Source organism: Physeter macrocephalus, chromosome 6 (genome assembly GCF_002837175.3).
Source record: "Physeter macrocephalus isolate SW-GA chromosome 6, ASM283717v5, whole genome shotgun sequence".
In the NCBI taxonomy this organism is placed as follows: Eukaryota; Metazoa; Chordata; class Mammalia; order Artiodactyla; family Physeteridae; genus Physeter; species Physeter macrocephalus.
The window spans coordinates 68,967,577-68,991,679 of record NC_041219.1 but is presented as its reverse complement, the minus strand read 5'-3'; the positions used below and the strand labels follow the sequence as shown (position 1 = coordinate 68,991,679).

Below are 24,103 nucleotides of genomic sequence, written 5' to 3'. Positions count from 1 at the left end.
TATAAATAAATGATTTGAACTGATTTCATCTTTAGAATTTTATTTATTTTTAAAATCTTCGTATTTTTAACTTCAGATGGTCATCTTTAAATCAGTGCAGTCAATTTAATTTACTGGCATGTGACTTTTTTGTCTTATTTGGAACTCGATGTAGCCCTGGAAATGCCCTTTTTAGTCAAAATAATCTTCTATATCAATATTTGGATCTAGTAGATCTTCTCCATATGCTGAAAGATTCATCTGGTTTAAAATTAAGTTTTCAAATGTTTCTTCTAAATCAGTTTCACCAATTAAGACCGCTCCCATCATTCGCCCATTCTGCAGGACGGCTTTGATGTACTCTTGTCCTTTGGTACACCTCAGTATTAATTCATGATCTAAACCTAAGCCCTGTGCATTGTATTTTCCCAGCAATACAACCTATATAGAGAAAGACAAAAAAAGTTATTTTAGTGAGTATGAAAAAGAAACATAATATGCAGTTATTTTGTGTTTTCCTAGAATGGCAAATCTAGCCACGAAATTTACAGCTAAAAGTGCCATTCAGAGGAGCCCAAAGAAAACACTTGCATGGCATGCATTTACTCTACAGATGACACTACCATACAACCTGTATGAACATTAAAAATACCCAACGAATATACAAATATGTAGGAGGTAGACTACGTTAGCCTTGAGTCACAATTTAAAGATTTAGTAAGAAGGTGAATTTGATCTTTCCTGGGCAAACGGTTTAGTCTCCCTGAACCGTATGTATATATTTTTATGTGTTTCTCCTTTTATCGGTAAATTAGAAGGAAAAATCCTGCCTCGGAGTGAGGTAAAGAGGATTAAATAAGATAATATGTAGGGGGAAGTACCTGCTCATTCTTGAGTATGAACAGCTGTTAGCTCCCTTCACAAAGGAGGAGTGAATTGCAACTAAAACTCAGAAATGCACCAACAGGGAACAAATCTGGAAGAGATTCCCCGCCCGCCCCCCCCCGCCCCCCGCCCGCAACCCCCGGAACTATAAAATAATATAGTGAGAAGGTAGGTAATGATTATCAGATGATTAGAGATTAAGCCCAGCAATAATAACCAGGTATAGATTTGCAAGAAATGAGGAAATTTGTCATTTTTTGTAAAGTGATTAAAGCCATATAAGTTCTTATTCATGTGAGAAAATCAGATGACCATAATTAGTTATAAAACTAACAAGCAGGGCTTCCCTGGTGGCGCAGTGGTTGAGAGTCCGCCTGCCGATGCAGGGGACGCGGGTTCGCGCCCCGGTCCGGGAGGATCCCACGTGCCGCGGAGCGGCTGGGCCCGTGAGCCGTGGCCGCTGAGCCTGCGCGTCCGGAGCCTGTGCTCCGCAACGGGAGAGGCCACAACAGTGAGAGGCCCGTGTACCGCAAAAAAACCCAAAAACCAAAAAACAAAACAAAACAAAAAAACTAACAAGCAGAAGAGGCACTAATTTGCTTATCTATCTTACCTTGTAGTTAAAAAATTTTGTTACGTGAGCGAAAAGTTCAAAGCTGAAATCCATGTCAGTAGACTCGCCTACACTAGCTGCGGCCATGCACTTTGCTGCATACCATCCCATCTGTCTAGCCTGGGTCCACAGCCGCATCTGAAATAAAAAAAGGTTATGCAATTTAACTTTTTATTATCACTATTTGAAAAATGTTATCACCCTAACCTAGTAAAATTCCTTAAAGGGGTTCGGTGCTTGACAGTCCTTGAGAACATTAGATGTAGCTAGTTAGGCAATTGATTGAATCATCTTTGCCACAGAAGCAATCAGCAATCCACACTAACCAACTGATTCTGGTGTTTGATCATTCTTATACCTCACGTGTGGTAACTAATGTCTTTTTGTGTGCAAAAAATAATAACCATAGTCATGGGTATGAGCTTTAAGCATTTCTGGTAGAAGTGATAGATTTTTAAAAAAAAATTCAGTCTCCTCTCTAAACAAGGTAGGGTCTGATGAAGAAAGAGGCAGCCTACGGTAGCAGAGTAAACTGAGCACGACGGTAACAACTAGAGGACGGCCCACCGAAGTGGCCTGCGGTATTACACTGCTGCACCGTTACCTAATGTATTCCAGCCTCCGAGTCCCTTTAGTTTGTGTCTCGGACTATATAAAACAAATTAGTTAGTGTACTTACTGCTTCTGCAAATTAAGAGATGAAGTTTATTAGACTCACTCAAAGTAAGAAACCCCTGTTTATTTTTGGACTTTCCTGTATCAGAGTGTGAGGCACATGAAGGATATAATAATATACATATTCCCTAGATTCAACCTTAGAGGGCTGTTAAAAAAAAAAAAAAAAAAAAATCCCACGAACTCCAATTCCGAACTGAGTTTGGGACAGATATGCCATAAAAGCAACACTGGATGTCACTGCAGAGAAAACGAAAAAACAAGCTAGTTTAAAGCATTTTAGAATTATGGCTGAAATCACTCTCTTGTTGATGCTATCTCTGATGTATGTTAAAACATACTAAATAATACAGCCGCTTCTTAGAATACATCTGGTTCTTCCACTACTTCACACTCCACAGTTAATCTGAATAAATATCCCTACCTGTGGAGCTGGTCTTTCACCAAGATAAGCATTGACTGGTCCTTTCCTCTGTCAGCATCCACCTTCTGCCTCTACTCCTACTAAAACAACCCCGCCTCTGGCCGCTCCTTTGAGTACCTTCCTCCAGTACTTCTGCTCCACCATTACAAGGCCGGCAACACTGTCAGGGCAGGAGGGAGTCTAGACCCAGTTAGAAGGGGTTGTTAGGCCGAGGAATTCTGCTTACTCCGGGAACATTCTTTCAGTAACAATTCCCATGGGAGTAAGATCATCAGAAACAGAAGGTATGGTTCATAATCTCAGTTTGCTACTTTTTAATCCAAAGCTGTGCTGTCCCAAATCATAGTCACTAGCCACACGACTACTTGGTTAAAAGTAAAATTAAAATTTAGCTCCTCAGTCACATTAGCCACATTTCAAATGCTTAGTACACGCATCGCTAGTGGCTACCTGACTGCACACTGCAGAAATATAGAGCATTTCTGTCATCACAGAAAGTTCCACTGGACACCGCTGATAAGCATCTGAGCATGAAAAACAAAGTGACGATCATAATTCTTTTTAAACCAAAAGACATCCCAGTCTATTCCATCACTATATAATAACTTACCAAAAGGGAAAAATTCTAGTGTTCTTTTTGTTTGTTGTTTTTGTGACAGTAAAACTCTATGATAGCTTCCCACTTAAAGTAGAAAAGTTGGAAAACCAGAAGGCTGGAAATGCTGGTAGCAGTTCCTTTATTTTCAGATGGAATCTCTGATAAAAACCTGTGACCACCTGTGCCAGCTTACCTGCTGCCAGACTGGGCTGGGCTGCCAGGAGGCCGTGCAGATGTCACCTGCAGCATAGATGTCAGGAAGGGACGTGTGCATGTGATCATCCACCTTCAGGCCACCGTCTTTTCCTACATCAAACTAAACAATGTTCCTCATAAGCATATGGGGTAAGAAAAAGGAAACGTGACTTTTTCATTCTAAAGTAAAAGAACAAGTCAAATTCTACACGTTGATATGCTGATCTTTAATGAGAAAAGTTGGCTAAACTGCAAAGTTTAGACAACTAAGCTGAATTTCCAGGCACTCAAATTCCTACTAAGAAGAACCCATAAAATTCTTAGAACTTCAAATTCTTAAAATTCTTAGAACATCAAAAATTGCCAATAACCATAAGATGACCCCACCCATAGTTACAAAAATATTCCTTAGTTTTTGTAAACTTCAAATGCTAAAAAGCAAAAAATACAGGCTGGCTTCTCTAAAAGAATCACTTTTAAGAATTCATAGGAGGTATCAGTTTCTTACCAACATTTAGATAAATTGTGCATTATGTCCCCTTAAGAATGACACTTAGGCTGGGATGTTAACTGCTTAAGGACTTGAAGCCGTAAAAAAAGTATTGCAAATCAAGACATGAATATAAACGAAACTGTTTTCAGTCATCTTAAATTACAGTTCTGTGCCAAAACAATGAACAATTATTCATGCTTGAGAATTAGAGATCTTCATAAATAATACTTTAAAAATGTTCACAGTGGGACAAAAATTTTCACCTTACATTGTTGCCATAGAGAAAAGGTTCTGTATTTGGTGTAACTCCTGTAGCACTGACAATGAAATCGCAGCCATATATCTTTTCATTGGTCAATTCCACATATACAGGCCATAGCTCTTAAAATAAACAAAAAAATTATTCTCAAGTGTAATCACCACCGTCTATAACATTATGTGAATACAATGACTAGAAGAAAGAAAAAGGCAGCAGATGACTTTAAAACAACACCTCTTAATATTTATAGGTACATCTGCTAAAACAATTTTTAATGTCATCAGTGCCATCTTCTTATTTTGGGTATAACTGCAAAACCACGGCAGGCATTCTAAACATTTTTCCTTCAAATTTAGACATAGAAATTCTAACAAAGTAAATTTAAATTGATAATACTTTATAAATTATTTCTTTAAAAATCTTTCTTAATAGATTATACTCCATTGAGAGTTTAGTCCAACTAGGTTACTCACTTTTCAATGTTTTCCCTTATTATTCACATTCAAACTCTAAAACTCTCTTTTCCTATGAAAAAATTCAAAGAATTCAGAGCAGCGGGATATCCCATACAGTAGGTTTGGGTGAGTGTATTTCTGAGTAGTTCTCACAGGAGTGTGGAATAGGAATTTTAAGAGATCTGTGCCTTAGTTTCAAATTTATAGATTTCATTCTGTTTGATTTTGAGGATGTCACTTCACCTTTGAGAGTATCAGATTTTTTTTAGTTTTTATGTTTTGTCTTGATTCACAAGATATTCTGATTAACTCACCATGTTATGATGGTCAAAACATAATCAGCCCTACGTAAGATGTTACGCTTTCTACAATTTATTAGAAAATGTAAAGAGTAGGGTAGTGAAAACAAAATGATTTATGTTATTAAATTATGGTTTTATTTTTACTTTTCACATTTAAATTTTATATGGAAATATGAAGCTGTTTTCTAAATATAATAATAAAGCAAGATTAAGTTGTCTTCTTTTAAAATAAGTGTTTATTTTTTTCTTATTTCATCACTTACCTTTGTCAGCTATAACTAAATGATTATGATGGTCTCTTGGAAAAGTCAAGGACTTTTTCTTAGAAATTCTAAATTCTTCCTGAAGATAGATTTTCTTTACTTCACACATAGTTTCAATGTGAATTTTATGAGAAAACTAAAATAAAAGAAGTACTGGTCACCATAATACTTCTAGAAAGAATGATCTGGGTTACTGATGATGAAGAAAAAATTTATAATACACTTATAAAAACATACAGAAAAAATAATTCTTATAGTATAAAAACACACTGAATGCCCACAAGCATGCCTCTCAATTTCTGTTTTAAAGAAATAAGCAGAAACTCAGTCAGTACTTAAAGAGATCTAGTAGTTGAATTGGCAGGTAGCACCAAGGGCATACTTTTTACTATGAGCCTCCCTGATAATTACACGTATATTTCTTTTAAATTACAACTGTTAGAGACTAAAAAAAAAAGTTGATATATCCCAGATTGTTATATTCCAGAATCTTAGTAAAATGCCAGTTAGGTAGGAGATACTCAATAAATGTTCACTGAACTAAAGTGAAGTTCCCAGGTTAAGAATACCATTAATCTTAGGACCTGAAGGTGCAGGGATAAATTACTTTGTGTAATTTCCATCACAAAAATTAGATACACTGTGAAGCCAGCCCCCTTCCAACCTACTGAAGGCTGAAAAGGTATCATACACAGTAATAAGGACTGCATGTTTCTTACAATATTTAAATATCACAGCCTTTTAACAACTATTAAAAAACTAAAGTAGTAAATAAAATGAGTAAAAGCAAGTCATCTGCTTATGCAATTAGGATATTAAATGTGTATTTTATTTAGAATCTATCTAATAACCTTTAAAATATTATACTACATCTAAAGTGACCTTTGAGAAAAGATTAATTTAAAATAGGACAGGTGTATTCACTAAAGTCTCTGTATGGAGATCTCTGTCTCTGGAGAGTTCAACGGGGCCAAGTGGCACTGAAGCCCTTTCCTAGCACCGTGGATTTTAAGGAAAGTGACCTAGCAATTCTTTGACTATATGCTTATAACCAGTTTTTAACAAACAGTTCAAGAATTTAAAATTGCATTTAGATACATTTAAACAGTATATGAAAACATACCTCTTTTGTTCCTTTAAGATCCAACCCTTCATGCCAATCAGGTCCCAAGGCACTGCCTATATTACCAGCATTAGCTTTGGTTTGTGCTTCCTTTTTCCTTCCTGAAGGGATAAACTCAATTCAAAATCCAAATGATATAAAAACTGCCAGGCAGAGAATTACGTTTGTGTTCAGAAGTTTTTAGGCAATGTAATAATTTTCACACATACATTCATACAGCAGGACGAAACTTATCTATGTTAATCATTTTAATCATAATTTTAATATTTTGTGATGTAGAGCTATAAAATGGGTAATCTTTCAATCGAGTGTTGTGTATAAACACTCAAAAAAGTGTTTTATGGATGTTATATACACTGGTTAATATGAAAGGTAAGACAATTAGACATCAAATTTTGAAAATTTTGTCAATTTTTAGTACCCCCAAAACTTACAAAATTCTTGCTCAATTTTATAAGCCAGAAGTTTAAAAAAATAAAAATGCTCTTTTAAACTAAAAAACTGTATTTGTTTTTAAACTCACTGCATTTTTAATAAAATTACCTTAGGTATTGTCCAGCTGGAGCATATGTCCACAAAGATGCAGATGGGCTGGCTTATTTAATTTACTTTAAATTGCCAGTTTTAGTTATACATATTTTTCATATAAAATACATCATACACATATATACACATATATAAATATATTTATCTTATAAATATTTTATACATATATATAAATAAAATCTTAAACATCACATAAGGAAATAGAAATAAATATCTATATTCCTATCCCCAAATAAAATATTTTTGCTAAATTTTCTTATAGCCTTTTTCTATATGGTTAAAAAAATAAAAGTTTCATCTGTGAATGAATGAGCTAGATGCTATATTTACCTTCAGTTGTATATCTGGTTCTTTTTTGTGCAATTTTAGCCTCTGGTTTTTCAGCAGTGAGCTTTGAAGTCAAGAATTCAGCCGCTCCTGCATCGAAGAAAGTATTCCCAATAGCTTTATCTTTAATGGCCCAAATTACTTCACAGCCTTCAATTTCATACCTAAAGGAATATGAAAGTTACTTGGAAGAAAAAAATCTTTGTATCTACAAATAACAGTTATCTCTTAAAGCAAATGTAAAGAAAACATTTTAAGGCAAACTGAGAAAGAATGATTATAAAGAGGAACGTAACACTTTTTCAGGATAATACGTGCTAAGTAGAATAAATAATACAAGAAATTTAACCAGTTTGCTGAAAAAACATATGTGACAAATATATGTACTGAATATCAGGTAAAATTTCATTACAATGAATATCACTTCAAAATGTTCAATTTCTACAATACAGTTACATGAATGTCCGCCTGGGTTCCCAGGAGTGAGCGGTGCCTTGCTTATTACCTAGCTATAGAGTAATCAGTAATGAACGGATAGATGTTACAGATGTTATATAGCTACAATATTGAGAACAGTTGACTTCTTTGCTGACAAATATTTTATGTATTCAAAGCACATTATGGAAGGACACAGAAAAAGGAGCAAATGAGAGATACAAACTAAAATCTTAACTTTGTTATAACAGAATAATTACCCTGCAGTGAATTCCCTTCACCTCAGAAATTTCCAAGCCATCTAGCCAAAGAAAGATCCAGTTCACAGAAAAATGAAGGATCTTAGAAGAAGAAAGGAATGGCCAAGGAAGCCACCGTCCATTACCGTTCGGGAGGTAGCCAGAGCTCCTGAGCACCTGCAGTTTTATCTCTAGGTTTGGACACGGAGAGTAATTTTCTTAATATTCATTCCACAAAGTCCCTGAAGTTCATTATAATTTATCTGCTATTACTACTTGTTTTGGTACAGATGAATTGGGACAGTCCTGGACACACAGTATATATGGTCATCCTAACTACACTAGGATTTTATTTGAAATTGCAATGGTAATAAGAGTGTATTAATGTTATTAATTTTTAACATTTACTTATGGTAAAAAGTACTGCCATCTTTCTATCTCAGACTGATATAAGTTAGGTTATATGACTTTTCGAGGCTGATCAATAAGCAGGTGATAAAAGAAAGAAGGTTTAGTACATCTGACTTCAGATCACCGGATGTTCATGCTTTCTGGCATATGGTAAAGGAGTCTCTTGCTTTCTCCAATGGGCCTTTATTTTTCCTTCTCTCCTATGCCAGCAAAGAGTATTTATAGTTACTAAATGTCAGATTATCTGGAGAACATTTTATCTTAACACTGCTCAGGTCATACAGCATTGCTGATGAGCAGAAAGCAGAATACACACACATTTGGTAATAAATTTTATATGTCAATTTACATACAGGCACACAGTTACCATGAAATGATTTCCTTAATTTTTTAAACTAGAAATTCCTGTAATTACCATTATTTTGTATTTTAAAGTAGTACAGTAACACAACACATATCAGAATAGCTTAAAATACTGATGCTAGACCAGCAAGCCATATTTACTGTAAGTAGTCACCATAAGTAACTCCTGGATGTGCTGTACGTCACCAGACACCCTCTAATCCTCTTACCCTATGAACTTGTCCTCAGAAAGACGCATAAGCATGACGGTATCATCACCCATAGGGGAAATACTGCTTTCATTTTTAAAACCACTCTTAAAAAACAGAAGTATTAAATTTTGTGAAATTATGAAAAACTATGTTTGAAAAAGAAAGGATTAACCTACATTTGGAAAGAAGAAAAGAGATAATAACTGAAATAAAAGTATACTGAAGAAAATCAACATTAGCCTCGGTGGGACACGGGGGATATTAAAAAGCAGAAAGAGTTTGGATATGTCATTTTTCATCAAGAGAAGACAAAGGCCTAATCATTCAGTAAACCTAAACCGAGAGAATAGCACTATATGGGAGCTTTCTTAAACTACCAGAGTTTACTGAATATAAAATTATGTGTTTTATATCCAAGTATGTGGTCTTTAACCTCCAACCTAAAGAAAGTGAGGAATAGGATTAAATGTTGTGAGACTCTGAACATTTTTGAATGAGAAAGCTTTTCAATGTGAATAACAGTAATAATAATAGTATTAAGTTATACTTTTGGTGATAACTGATGGAGAAAATCTGTCATGTGTACATAAGGATTTGAAGCCCCTCTTACAATAAATCTATGCCTCCCTCCTCTTGGCCCAGTTTGGTCTTGACTCCCTAGTTTTTTCTCTGCATTCTTCCGTACAATGCTGCAAACTTCTTAATTAAAATAATGACTGCCACACCTAGTACTCAGGCAATCCAACAACTCTTACAGGTTTCCACTGGGATTCACCATCCTCTAAAAAGATGGGGCAAAAACCTAGTCTCAGAGTTGGAATGAATGGAAGTGAGAAAAGACAGGGCTTTGGCAGATTCCTTATTTTGATATAAATTTGTCCTCTTTGTAGTCAGACCCAACTTTCTGGCCTGAAAAATATCTAGACTATTCCATGTCAGCCATCTGCTGAAAGATAAAATCACAAAGAAAGTGCATCAATGCTCTGTAGACCACAGCAGGTCCTCAATGTTTTCCAAACTTGAAATACCATCTTAAGATGATAGTATTTCACATTAAGGTGTTCACAATCCCCAACTTCCAAAAACCAAGAGCTAGGAGTACCACATACCCTGAAATAGAACTCACAAACACTTTGCGTTTCATCGGCCAGACAGGTACCATACATGAGTGAGGCAGGATGGGTATAAGCAATAAAAAGTAGCGGGGACTATCACCAGAAACCTCTAAAGGTGTACACATTTTAAATCGTTTCTCAGTATAGTACATGCTTATAAGAACACATGTATGGGTCAAATCCAGACAGTCATCAGTGTCTGACCCTTTGAGACCTAAAGCATTCCCGAAAATCCTATGTTTTATAAGGTCAATTTTGCAACTATGAATCCCATGAAAGCTAAAAAAATAAAGTGGATTTTTCCCCTTGAAAATGTATGAAAAACAATTATATTTGTCTTTGATTTTAGGATAACAAGATGTCTTCTAGTCTGTCAATAATCACATGACTCACAGAGCAATTCTTACATAATATTCAAACATACGTACTTACACTAATTCAAGTGCAATACCACCATTCCCTATGATCGTTATTCTCTTAGCTTCTGTAAGCTGTTTCTGAAATTCCTGTATCAAAAAGAAAATGAAAAGAGTGTTTTGTAATAGTGGGCAGTGCCTGAAGCAAGAGGCTTCACTGATAATAAACCTCACTTTCCCACTCTGCCAGGACACACCATCCCAATTAATAAATGCTCCCTCCGTGTCTCACCCCAAACTGCCTTTATAGCAAGGCCTCTTCCTGACTTTCCTTGCCTTTTATGTCACTACGTTCAGAATCGCAGCAAGAGCCTCTGTCTTTAGTTTACCACATTCCCAACTATTTGACCAAATCAGTTACCAACATGACATTGATCTAGACCCTGGAAACAGGATTCTTCCTTTCCTTCTAGTCCCTCAATTGACACTTTCCTTGCAGTTACTCAGCACCTGGAACTTGTAGGAACAAGAAGCACAGCAGCACAGTGGTTAAGAGCACAGATCTAGAGTCCCTGGCTCTAGCAGTTACTAACCAGGTGACCTTGGGCAAACTGCTTAACCTCTCTGCACCTCAGGTTCCCCAACTATGAATGGAAATAAGAGGTGAGTATATCTCAAGGTTTCTGTAAGTATTAAGATGATAGAGATAAAGCTGTTGGGAGTAGGAGGCACATAATGTCTAATATTTATTTTAAAATGTTACTATGTCATAAGACAGCTAATAGATGCCTCCACCTCCCATCCCTCCCTCCCTCCCCCCTCCCCCCAAAAAAGATCACAATGAACTTGGAGAGAAAAAAAAATACCAGGAGTCATTCTTACTAAAGTAGAGTAGTCTCTACTAAAGTAGGCATTTAGTAGTCTACTAAAGTAGTCATACTTTCTAAAGTAGAGAATAGTCCCCTTGCTTCAAGATGACATTTGAATAGCTAGTAAATTCCACCTCCTACTATGTCAGGTCACCATTTCTATTAATGGACCCCAAAACTTATTGTAATGTACAATACATAACCACTGAATTGACTTCTTTAAATTCTACAAGAAAAAACCTGAAGTTAATTCTACTTTGTCCTTCACTGAACACAGGCGGTAATTAAAAACCTGTAAAGAGCAGTGGACAGGGAGATGAATGTCATGAGTTTAGATTATACTTCTGATAAACTTAATAACTACTTTAGTACAGCTAAATTTCTTAGTCTCTCCATCTCAGCTGCCTCTTTGTAGAGTGGGAGTAATGACTGTCACACAGGATTATCATGAGGATTCAGTGAGTTCATGTATGTAGAGGGCCTCGCTGTAACACAGTTATGAACTCAATCTTTGATAATATGAACCTAAAATGTTTACAAGAACATAATCCAGTTCTTCTAGTATTGTCTAAATTCCTAATCATTTAAGAATAAACTGAAGAAAATACTATCAATTTTCAAGACTATAAAATCTTACCATGTAAATTACCACTTCATGGGACAGAACAACAACAATGGGCTTGAGGTAAGACGATAGTATTGTGACTAGAAAACAAGAATGTTTTTCGCAATAAGGGTCAATGAACCCTGAAATAAATTACCAAAAGAAGATAGAATTTCACCTTATTGGGATAGTTTATCACTGTTATTGAGCAGAACAACAGACGAAGTGTCTTTTTCAGTTCTAGGATTCTGTCATGATTCTGTATGACAAAGATCTTCTGAATACTAATTTCTTTGCTGACAAGTAAATTTTGGACATGCTTTATCTTTTGAGAAAAAGATCATTACATCATTTAGGATGCAAATCACATACTCCCGATCCGAGTACAATAATGAATGTGTGTGCAATGTAAGTTGTAACCTTCAGCATAGACATTATTTCTGGGATATCACATAATGGAAAGAACATGAATTAAAAAACAAGATAAATTATCCACTAAAACTAAACTCAAATTGGCAGTAATAAAACATTATAACTACTTTCTGGTTTAGGAGTCATGAAACATTTCTTCTGCTGCTACAGTTTAGGAATTGACATTATAAATGGAACACTTTTGATTCAAATGTAGAAAAAGTCTAAGAAATCTTCATGTTTCTTTCCCATGACCCAATGTCAAAATGTTACCTGAGCACTGTCTGTATCACGGATTCCTAACACATAAGGATTTCCTTCACATATCAACTTTGGTTTAGCTCCAGCACACAAACAGAGCTTCTTATAAATATGCTGATTGCCATCTTCAGTTAAAATGCACTGTAAAACCATAGAGCAACGAAGAGGAGAGGGGAAACATTTATACATAGGTGCAACTGCACTTTAAACATTCAATAAGACAAAAGCAAAAAATATATTAAGGTTGCCTCTTGGTGGCACTCAGTACTTTGTTACAGCAATGACAAAGCTAACTAAGCATGAGAATGCATTCTCTAATCCAGTGATTCCTAATCACTTTAGAACCATGAACCATTTAAAAAATCTGATGAAAATTAGTCCTTCTCCCGTGGAAAAAAAAGGTACATTCTCACAAAATTTTGGATAAAACCAAGAGAATCTCATGTTTGGAAAGGTATGTTGACCTTAGATTAGAAAGGAAACATTTAGAAAATTTCAAATTGAGCATTCTGATGAACATTTCCTTGATGAATATTCTGATCTCAATGAGAAGATACTGTAAGAAGATCTAGTGATTCTAATCCTATCAGACCTTAATGTCTGTTATGGGTACAGGGGAGTAGTGAATGGTAGAAGAGGTCACAATACATCTTCTTAATCTGACAAATCAGAAGTGCTAAAAAACTGTATTTATATTCTTAAGTACAAACAACAATCACTTTACCAGCAAACTTCATGCTGTCTGGGGATTATATTTTCATATAAGTGAAAAACATGTTAACCTTAAATCCTAGCATGTACTGGCTTTAAAGTTAATTTATATTAATTTTGAATTAATGAATTTAGATGAATCTAAAAATACATATCAGAGATCCATTGTTTTTGTTCCTTAATATTGAATGAATATCTACACAAAAGTAGAAGCATTTAGAAAGCAGGTATACATGAGCATGTGCTACCATGAGAGATGTCAGACTTTGCTGGAATGGTTTCGGAGGTTAACCTTTGTGCCAAGTGTCTGATTTATAAAACTTGCCAAATAGCATTTACATACCCACTGAAATATCTGTTACCCATTTTAACTCTTCAGCTACATAACAAATACATAAAACCAATAAACCAACACAGTATAATCATACAGAAATATTACACAAGTCTTCCTTTAGATAATCTGGTTAGAATTTTAACTAATAGAAGTTAGTTATAGGCACTGACCAAATTTTAAAAATTATTTGCATTTAGCTACTATAAAAGAAACACAAAAACTTTTCATTGGCTACTGTTAAATTTTTGGAAGTAGAGACGAAGGTAAAACACATCGTTTCTAATTCACTAAAGAATACGAAGGATGGATGACAGAATGCAGACATGTATGTTACGTAGGACACTTTTCAAATGAAACGTGTGGCACTCTGATTCATTCAAATGCCCTAATATATACGTTCCCTCACAATTCATTAGTATACTTTTGAGCCTACCTCAATAAGCAGATTCACTGACATGGGTGTTTTACAGAACAAGTACTACCATTACAAATATTAGGAACTAACTGCGGTGTTTGGATTCAGATTTGTAATATTTTTCTCATAAAACTCAGTACTTTTTCTTACTTTTTTTTTTTCCTGTCAAGTTATTTGTTTCAAATGTGCCATGTATGCTTTCTCCCTAAGGGAGAACTCAAATGTGAGCTGCTATAGAGAAACAACTACAAACCCTACTTCCTATCTTGCCTAAAGCTCATCTGAAGATACTCTTAATCATGTGACACCGAGACCTCCTGACATCTGAGACTGAGGTACTGCCTTTCCTGAGACTGTCTTAGTTTGGGCCTTATATCATTTTGGACTATTACAACCACCTTCGAATTTGGTTGTTGGCTACTGCCACTTGCTCTATCCCAGTTCATCCTTGACGCTGCTGTCAGATACATCTTCCTAAAAGAGTATTTTAGCATCCCTGGCTCCACTTAGAATCTCTTTACTATTTTTTCCACTGATTATAAAATAAACTCAATTTATTAGCATGACATAAAAAGCTCTTCACAATCTTATTTATTTATTTCTCTGGGCTAGTCGGCCAATCTCCTTTACTTATCCACACCCCAACCCCTTTGACAGTCTCACTCTTCCGCATGCCCCTTTCCCTTCTCTGGGTCTCTGCACCCGTAATGTAATCTCTTCTTCCTGGAATGTCCTTTTCCACCTGGAGAACTCAATTCACCCATCTTTAAAACATAGCTCAAATATTAGTCAATCTGGGAGGTCTTCCTAAATACCTACCATCAGAGCGTTGATAATATTTCAACAGCCGTTTTCTTCTATGGGCATACATTAAACGTATGCATGGCTATACTCCCTATGACACTGAGAGCTACCGGGAGTAGGTTCCTGCTATTACTGCTATTGTATCTCGGTACTTAATGCAGTGCCCAAAACACAGTGAGCGCTATATAAATGTTAATGCTAATTTAAAATGTAAAACCTAAAATGCCAGGCAAAGCTAATTATATGACCCCAATAAACTCACAAAAAGTGTAAGTTTTTCTAATACTAATGGAAATCAATGTCACTGAAATTTACATGCTAGAGACTTGGGCGGTGGTGGAACAGGTGGGGGTCAAAGGAAGGCAGGCAAAACCTCACCAAGATTTAACAATGGCGAATGTCATTAAGAAAAAAACCTTCTTACATGTTCGCTGCTGTTCAGTTGCTTTACTCCCGATTCTATAACCGTAATGTTGGGAAAGCGATTTTCTAACATGGTACTTGGTTGTTCTTCAACATCAAATTCTTCCAACACTTTAGAAACCTGTATTAGATAAAGGAAATAAAAATGTATACTTAAACATTTTTTTCCTTTCAGGAATTTTAAATAAAAAAAACTTTCATTTCTTTTTATACACTATTTATTTCATATTCATAAAACAAGAAAGTCTGCCAACCGCACTATATACAGTGGAAAGAGGGCCAGACCCCACATTTTAAGACCTAAATTCAAATACTAGTCCTACCACTCTTGGGCAACTCAGAAAGTCACTGAGCCTCAGTTTCCCGGCCTGGAAAATTAGGGCTAACACTACTTACTGCTGTATAGTATAATCAAACAGCTTATCTATTTCTTTATCCTTGTAGCTCTCTCTTTCCATTGACTAGCTAACCTTATTGTGATCTAGTCTTTGGACTCTTCTTTCCTCTTCTCCAAAATCATCAGCATCCTCTTGGACTCACTTTCCATCCTATCCCACTAAGACTCCATTGTGGATCATTTACTTCAAACGATGTGCCATGGATCTGGGGAAGGATTTTCCCCAAATCCTTCCTTGCTCTCTTATCCTTAACCATTAATTACCCTGAAAACGCCCAAGCACAGACCAAATTACTTGCTTTCTCTAGTCCTATACCCAGTCTGCGATAGAAGTACCACACACCTTTCAGACTGGTATTTGGCCTTAAACACTGCATGGAAATGCTACTGCATGGCTATAGCAGTTCTCAAACCTTTTAGTCTCAAGACCCCTTCACACCCTTACCAATGATTGAGGACCCCAATGAGCTTTTGTTTTTTTTGAGTTACACCTAGCAATATTTGCTGCATTAGGAATTAAAACTGAGAAAAATTTTTAAGTATTTCTTAATTCACTTAAAAGTAACAACAATAAAAACATGTTACACTGATATAACATACTTTTAATGAAAAATATTTTTTTCTAAAACAAAACAAATTAACTGAGAAGAACAGCCCTGTTTTACATTTTTGCAAATTTCTTTAATATCTGGCTTAATAGAAGATAGCTGCATATCTGCTTCTGCATTCAAACTGCTTCTACCTTTAAACCACTGAAACGTTGTTTTGGTTGAAGTATCAACACATGAGGAGAGTTCAGTCTCACACAGATATGCAGCCCTTTCAGATAATTGTACATTCTTCTTGATGCCACACTAAAACTCAACAAGTGATGGTTTCTTAAAGATAGATGAAATGTAGAATTTGAAACCATATCAAGAACTTTTCATACTCTGACTGTGAAATCCATTAGTTTATCCTGCACTTTGAGTGGATCTTGGAACATCACACATCAGTCGTCTGGACAATACTGGTTCGTTAAGGTAACAGAGATCTTCCAAATACTGACACATTTCATATCAATAAATACAAAAAAAATTCATTATTATCAACAATTTCATGAGAAAAGTCTAAGTACTATAAGGCTCACAGTGAAGAATGAGTTTTCCAAAAACCTAATTGTTGGTTGAAAGCTCTAATTTTGTCATATTGGCAACAAGTACCATCAGTTGTTTTCTTAAAGTGACAGGATCACTTCATTCATTTTCCAAACATGAATAGCCAGTTTGTCAGCTGTTCTTTCAAGTAAAATTGATGTTCCATGAAAACAGTAGCTAGTTCATCTTCAACTCAGCAATTGCACAACTGCTTTTCCTTGAGACAACATTGTACTCGTTGTATGCAGAAGAGCTTTGTGCATACATCGCACTGCATCATATAGAATATTAAAAAAATGTGTACTCAGGAGTCAAGATTTAATAAAACTAACATGTTTTTTACTGGCTTTTATTTTTTTCACTAACTGTGTGGCAGTGAAGAACAAAATGGCTACCAATGTAAGTAGCCACCACTGCTTTTATACCATCAGTGCAAATGTCAATATAGTTGAGAAGAGCAATAACATCTTAGTAGCATATTCCATTCCGTCAGTGACTTTTTCAAACTTTCACCGTTCTAATATTCCCTGAACTTACTCTATCCTCTTTATTCTCAGTAAATCACCTTACTTCTAGGCACAAAGAGACCACTAAGAACTCTGACTACTTCTTTCCCACTATCTAGACATTTCTTTGCTAATGTCCACCTTCCCTGACCCATTCCCACTATTTCAGACTCAATCCATTGCTCTGTGCTCCATATCCCATCGCCTCTCACCTCCTCAGGACTCCTTCCTTGTTACGTATGCCTTGCTTTCCTTCATCTTCAGGCTTCCCCACTGGTTTCTTAATCTCAACAGGTGAACAGGCTCAAGTGTTTCCCACCGTAAAAGAATAAAACTCAATTTAATGCTAGACCTTATGTCCTCTTTTTGCTGCCACGCTATCTTTTCTACCTTTGCAGCCAAATTTTTCAATAGAGAAAAGTTTATGCTAACCGTCACTTCAGAATTTCCTCCCATTAATTTCTCAAAACAGTATAAACTGTCTCAAAGTCACCAATGATTTATACTAGAAATAGCTACTTTCGAGCCATCATCTTACCTGACCATTCCACAGGATCTGACACAACTGACCACTCCTCTTAGTTGAAACTTTTGCCTTCCTTGGCTTTAGGGTTACTGCTCTTTCACAGTTTTCCTCTTAGATCTAAGACTAAGAAGAAGGATGGCCATTTTTAAGTTCTCCTTTCTCTCTGACCTCCGCTTAGTGTTCCAAGGACACCACCACTGGGCCCATCTTCTTCTCCCAGCACGTGTCCTTCCTGGGAAAGTGCAAGCCAGGCCTGTAGCTTCAGCTGACACTGAGACGATGGTGAATACTAAATCACCGTCTCCAGCTCAGTCTTCTCACTTGCTCTCGATGCTCCAGCAGTCTGGCATACCTAAATTTAGCTAAAGTCCAATTTCGCATCATGGCACACAAGCCCGTCACCATCTGGCCCCTGCCTACTGGTTCAGCCTCGCACTCCACACGCCAGCAGTGAACTGGTCCCTGTTGGGGCATGTTTCATAGCTACACATTTTCATGACCTTGGCACATGCCCACCTCCACTCGCTCTCTTACAAACACTGTAAAACCTTCTTCAAGTCTCAGTTTCAATGCAACTTCCAATGTAAAGCCTTCCTTGATTCGCAAAGGCAGGCTTTGGCACTCCTTCACAATGTTTTCTATGTATAAAAATAAATATGCGTGTATTGGAATATGACCTCAGTTTTTTTGTCTCTATCAGGATAATGGTCATATTGTATGACAACTATTTCTTGCATATCTGTTGTCCTAATAGAAAGTAATCATTCTGAGAAATTGACCATGAGGGCCCTACAGCCAAAGTGCCTAGTTTCAAATCCTGACTTTATGCACCTCAGAAATTTACCTAACCTCACTGTGACCCATTTACCTCACCTGTAACATGGGGATAATATAACGACCTACTTCACAGGGTTAAGAATTAAATACATCAATATATTTAAAACATTTAGAAGTACAGCATAGTAAGTACTCCATAAATGTGAATTATTATTATTAATCCTTTTTCTCCTTTAAAAATTACACAAGTCATGAATATGTGCTCTTTTTAACACTAAACAAATAAACAATACATAATAAAGATTAAATATTAAAATCCTTCTTTACCGCTCTTTAAATCTCACTTTCCCCATACCCCAGGGATAACGACTAGTGCCTTTTTGACGTATGTTCTATACTTTTAATCTCTATAGCCTGGGTGCCTAGCACACTGGTTGGTAAATAATCTAGATGCTCAGTAAATGATAACAAGAATGCAACTTCTGACTTCTAAACACTAAGAATAACTGACATTTGCAATATTTATTTTAATTCACTTTCACATAGATTAGTACATCTTAAGCTCACAACCTTGTTAAGTAAGCAAGGAAGATATTATCCTAATGATGCAACTCAGGTACAGAGATTTGCCAAGGTTACACAGCCAGTAAATAATAGTTAGGCCTAGAACCCAAGTTCTTTTCCTTCTATGGTACAACACTTAAAAAAAAAAAGATTGGCAATAACTAAACTCAGGTCTTACAACTCTGGGATCATTACACCAAATTAAGTCTTCTGTAAAGACATTGGAAGACTCAGCTATACATCTATCATGTATGTACTCTTAGCCGTAACTGAATATATACTTTTTTCTTTTAGAAATTAAGAGCCATAATTTGTTCTCTGGTTCTCCCAATCCCATAGTTCTTTTGGCTGTACCAAAGGTTCTAGGATATCTTACGTATCTCTAGGCAGGTTATAAAAAGCAACATATGGCACTAAATTACCCTTGGTCTTAGGGGCTTATGTAACTCTTAGGGGTTTATATATGAGAATGGGGTAGGTTAACTGTATATTGATCTCTTCCCTGGGAGACAATATATAAAGAACTTTTATAAAACATACTTCAAGGTTGGAAAGGTGTGTTTGTGGGAGATGGGTAGGGAGAAGGTTGCTTTTCCTCTTTAACATCAAGTCTCTAACCTTTATATGAATAAATAATAAATCTTAGACAAAATGCTGAAAGAAAAAAAAGATACAATCTATTATCAGAGTATTATAAGGGAAAACTTCTAATGAATCAAAGACTATGTTAATAGTCTTCACTGCAGTGTGGGAAGAAAAGATTTATGTTTTTCATCTTTTCATTCATTTATTTTTTACATAGGCATTATAATATTCACAATTGTAGCACTGTAGTACATCTATATAATTTATAAATATAATAGTAAAATATGAGCTCAAAAGTTTTTAACAGGTGAGGTACAGGATCAGAAATGTTTGGAGACCACTTTTCTTTGATACTATAACCCAAATGTTCTCAGACTCCTATTATAATGTTTTAACGTGTGTAAAATAAACTCACGAACTACAAACTGTTCTGAGATGCTTATGACACATCTGAAACATTAATTATCTGCAAGTGTAAACTTGGCTCAAAAGCACTTTCCTTCTGACTCATAAACACACACACATATATACACACACACATTTATAATAAAGATACACATGTATATTTGCATAAAGATACACATGTATATGTGTGTAACATCTTCCCTCAAAAGATAAATTTTCTGAAAAGTAATTCTGAGTGGGGAAGAAAAGATGGGCGAGAAGAAGAGAAAACTAGAAATTCAGTACCATTCCAGGTGCTTTTGGTATTCAATCTGAACAATTTTAAACTTTGAGCTATGATTTTAAAATGAGTATCAAAAGAACATTTGTCATTTTAAACAATTAAAATACTACAATTACACTAACTGCTATTTGAGTGATTGCAGTTTTTAAAGAGTAATACTAAGAAAGTTATATAAAGGTTCTTACCTGCTTGAAATTTGTGACTGCTTTAATAACAGGAGAAGCTGTGATCAGGAGAATATCTTCTGATGGAAAGTGAACCGCCAACTTGTTAAAAAAACAAGTAGGAAAAATATGATAAATAACTAAGCATTAGTACATATGGCATGGTGGGGTGAGACAGGGATAATGCAATTTTAATAATGTTATTAACTTAGGAAACTAACAACTCACTGTTCTTCCTCTAAAGGTTTTGGTCGTATTTATGGGGTAGTGGTGAGTAATGTCCCACTCTCATATTGATTAAAATGAAAAATACATTTACACTAAACTCAACAATTATCATGCAGAGGATGAGAAGAAACTATCTTCTTAATTAACAGTTAAACCAACTTCTATTTATTATAAAATAATAATTTCAATTGCCTTTAGTAGAATGAAATTAAGCAAAGCTTCAATAAAACATTTAAAAGCTTAGCACCTTTCCCAAGTACTTCTATAATATTTGACAATATTATCACTCTCTCCATCTTGCTTTCCTCTGTATATTCTGTAATTTATTTCCCCACTTTCTGTTTCCACTATTATGCTACTAAAATTACCTTGAAGTTAGCCTTTCAGTCTCATATTAACCAGCTTCCCCTGCTCCAAACACATTGTAACTAATCATCTTTCAAAATTTTTCATTGGATCATATTACTACACTGCTCAAAATCATTTGACTACTTATATAAGTATTTGTCAAATTCTTAGCACGATTTATAAGATCCTTTATGATCAGGTCTCTACCAGCTTTCTGGCTTCATCTCTGGTCATCTTCCCCAAGCAGCAAAGCTTAAACCATACGCTTTAAGCTTTGCTGCTTCCAGATGGTGCCACGCTTTTCCACCTGAGATTACACTGTTGCCTCCCTTTGGAAAGTCTGTCTCTTCTTGTCTACTTGGTAATCTGTTTACTCATTCCTCTATATAGGCATAACTCAGAGATATCGTGGGTTCGGTTCCAGACCACTGCAATAAAATGAATATCTCGATAAAGCAAGTTGCATGAAACTTTTGGTTTCCAAGTGCATATAAAAGTTATGTTTAGGGACTTCCCTGGTGGTGCAGTGGTTAAGAATCCGCCTGCCAGGGCTTCCCTGGTGGCGCAGTGGCTGTGAGTCCGCCTGCCGATGCAGGGGACGCGGGTTGGTGCCCCGGTCCGGGAAGATCCCACATGCCGCGGAGCGCCTAGGCCCATGAGCCACGGCCGCTGAGCCTTTGCTCCGCAACGGCAGAGGCCACAACAGTGAGAGGCCCGCGTACCGCAAAAAAAAAAAAAAAAAAAAAAAAAAAGAATCCGCCTACCAGTGCAGTGGACACGGGTTGGCCTGGTCCGGGAAGATCCCACATGCCACGGAGCAACTAAGCGCATGCAACAGAACTACTGAGTCTGCGCTCTAGAGCCTGTGAGCCACAACTACTGAGCCCGCGCGCCGAGAACCTATGCTCCGCAACGAAGACAAGCCACTGCAATGAGAAGACCACGCACTGCAACAAAGAGTAGCCCCCGCTCGCCGCAACTAGAGAAAGCCCGCGCGCCGCAACGAAGACCCAACGCAGCCAAAAATAAATAAATGTTATGTTTACACTATAGTTGCCAATATTAAGTGTGCAAAAAAAAGTGTTCTTAAAAAATGTAATGCCTTAATTAAAAAATACTTTACTGCTAAAAAATGCTAACCATCCTCAGAGCCTTCAGCGAGTGGTAATCTTTTTTCAATAGTAACATCAAAGATCACTGATCACAGATCGCCATAACAAATAGAATAATAATTTAAAAGTTTGAAATATTGCGAGCATTATCAAAATAGGACACAGAGACACGAAGTGAACAAATGCTGTTGGAAAAATGGTGCCAATAAGGCTTGCTAAGAGGGTTGCCGCAAACCTTCAATTTGTGAACAATGCAATATATTCAAAGTACAATAAATCGAAGGGCAATAAAATGAGGTATGCCTGTACTACGACAAAAGGACACCTCCCTTAAGAAAGGATACTTCTTCCCTAATCCACTCCTTACCAACTCCACAGGTACTCCTAAGGTAGTGAACACATCGATGAAATGATTTATTTACTTACTTTTACTTATTTATTTATTTACATGACTCACTAGGCTGTGAGTCTCGAAAAAGGAGGTACCATACTCTGTATTAGTCTGATCAGCCCTTAGTACAGTGCCTGGATTATAGGTGTTTACTCAGAGAATAAATGAAAAGTACACATCCAAAGATTAAAAGTTAAGGGACAAAACCTCTTCAATTTCTTATGACATCAGTGATGTCATAAGAATATGACATCTGTATACTGTTTACCAACAGAATAATCCAGTGCCTTTTGGAATACATGTACATGTATATACGTGGTCTGATTATTCACTATAAATCTGAAAAGCACACCCTCACTGCATTTAATCCCTGGCCGGTTGTTTTAAAAAACATTACTAGAGATGATATCTCTTCTATCTTGGGAGTCCAAAGTATAGGAAACTTACGTAAGGGTTTCTTTATCATTCAGTTATGATGCACTAAGGACTTGGGCAGCCGTGCGGAAGCGGGATTCAATCAGCTAATTGAGAAAGGGGGCTGAATCTTCTGACCAAGAACTTACTAGTCGTAAACCCCCTCTCCTCCCCATCGGCTTTGACATTACTAGGACCAGAGCCGGGTTCAGTCCGCTTTGCGTTTCCCCCAGCAACTTGCTCGCCATCGCTCCTCCCTGCGCCGGAAGCGAAGCCTGCGAGGTACTAAGGATCATCATCTGGGGCCACGACACAGTCTCTAATATCTCGGAGCAAGAAAGGAGTGAGAGGGGAAAAAGGAAGCGGCCAAAGAGCGACCTGGAAAAAAACTAGGAAAGGCGGGCGGGGAAGGAGCCTCAAGCGCCACCGCCTCCGGAATGGAGAAGAGGCGGAGCCGCCTGCGCGCCCCCCTTACCTGCTCCGCACAGGTGACACCCGCGATGCCACCCCCGACCACCACGAACTTCCCCGCCGTCGGGGGGGAGCACGCCGCCTCCATGCTCTCGGACTTCCAGCGGTTTTAGGACTACAGTGCGGAAGCCGGAAAAGTTTACAGGCCTGGAGAGGGCGTGGCGCGGCGAAGCCCCTTCCGGCGCCTGCTCCTGAGAATCCAAGCTACGGGTGCCCGGGAACTCACACTTAGTCTCTTTGCGCTTCTCCGAGCTACGGGTACCCGGGAGTTCATACTTAGTCTCTTCGCGTATCGGCCCAGTCTGCGTTTCCTAAAGCGCAGAGGCGGCTTGGCAATTCCGGGGTTCTGCGTTGCTATCGCCACAGCTGAATGTAGTTTTTCCACGAAAATTTGATAAACATAAGACAAAAACCAAAGTAAAGTAGATGGGTTGTCAAAAGAGGCTTGGCAGGTTGTCTAAAGACAGACCAGTGTTCTCACGGGGCAGACCGTTCTTAGAATAAATGAAGTTCTCACTGTTCGTTCCTGTGGGAAATTAAACACAGCCTCAGCTCTTAAACTCTTCCTGGTAGTAGGAACATAATCCTTCCCTACCCTTAACCTAGCAAGCTAAGATTTCATATTTTGGAAGCACATTCTTCATAGACACATTAATCAAGACAAAAGCAATACTACTATTGTTTTCCAAGAAGTTATTTCCATTTAAAATTTTGATC

At 36.9% G+C, this 24,103-nt stretch overlaps 1 protein-coding gene across 1 annotated transcript; it reads right to left on the bottom strand.

The window, feature by feature from the left end:
- Positions 1-23: 23 nt before the first annotated feature.
- On the bottom strand, positions 24-23,596 carry PYROXD1 (pyridine nucleotide-disulphide oxidoreductase domain 1). The gene is made up of 12 exons (XM_007127988.2): positions 23,391-23,596; positions 20,444-20,524; positions 15,081-15,200; positions 12,405-12,533; positions 10,324-10,397; positions 7,141-7,301; positions 6,265-6,365; positions 5,142-5,277; positions 4,131-4,243; positions 3,368-3,490; positions 1,478-1,615; positions 24-420 (listed from the first exon to the last, which is right to left on the bottom strand). The coding sequence occupies exons 1-12, from the start codon at positions 23,472-23,474 to the stop codon at positions 172-174; spliced, it is 1,509 nt and encodes a 502-aa protein (XP_007128050.1). The 5' UTR covers positions 23,475-23,596; the 3' UTR covers positions 24-171.
- Positions 23,597-24,103: the final 507 nt, after the last annotated feature.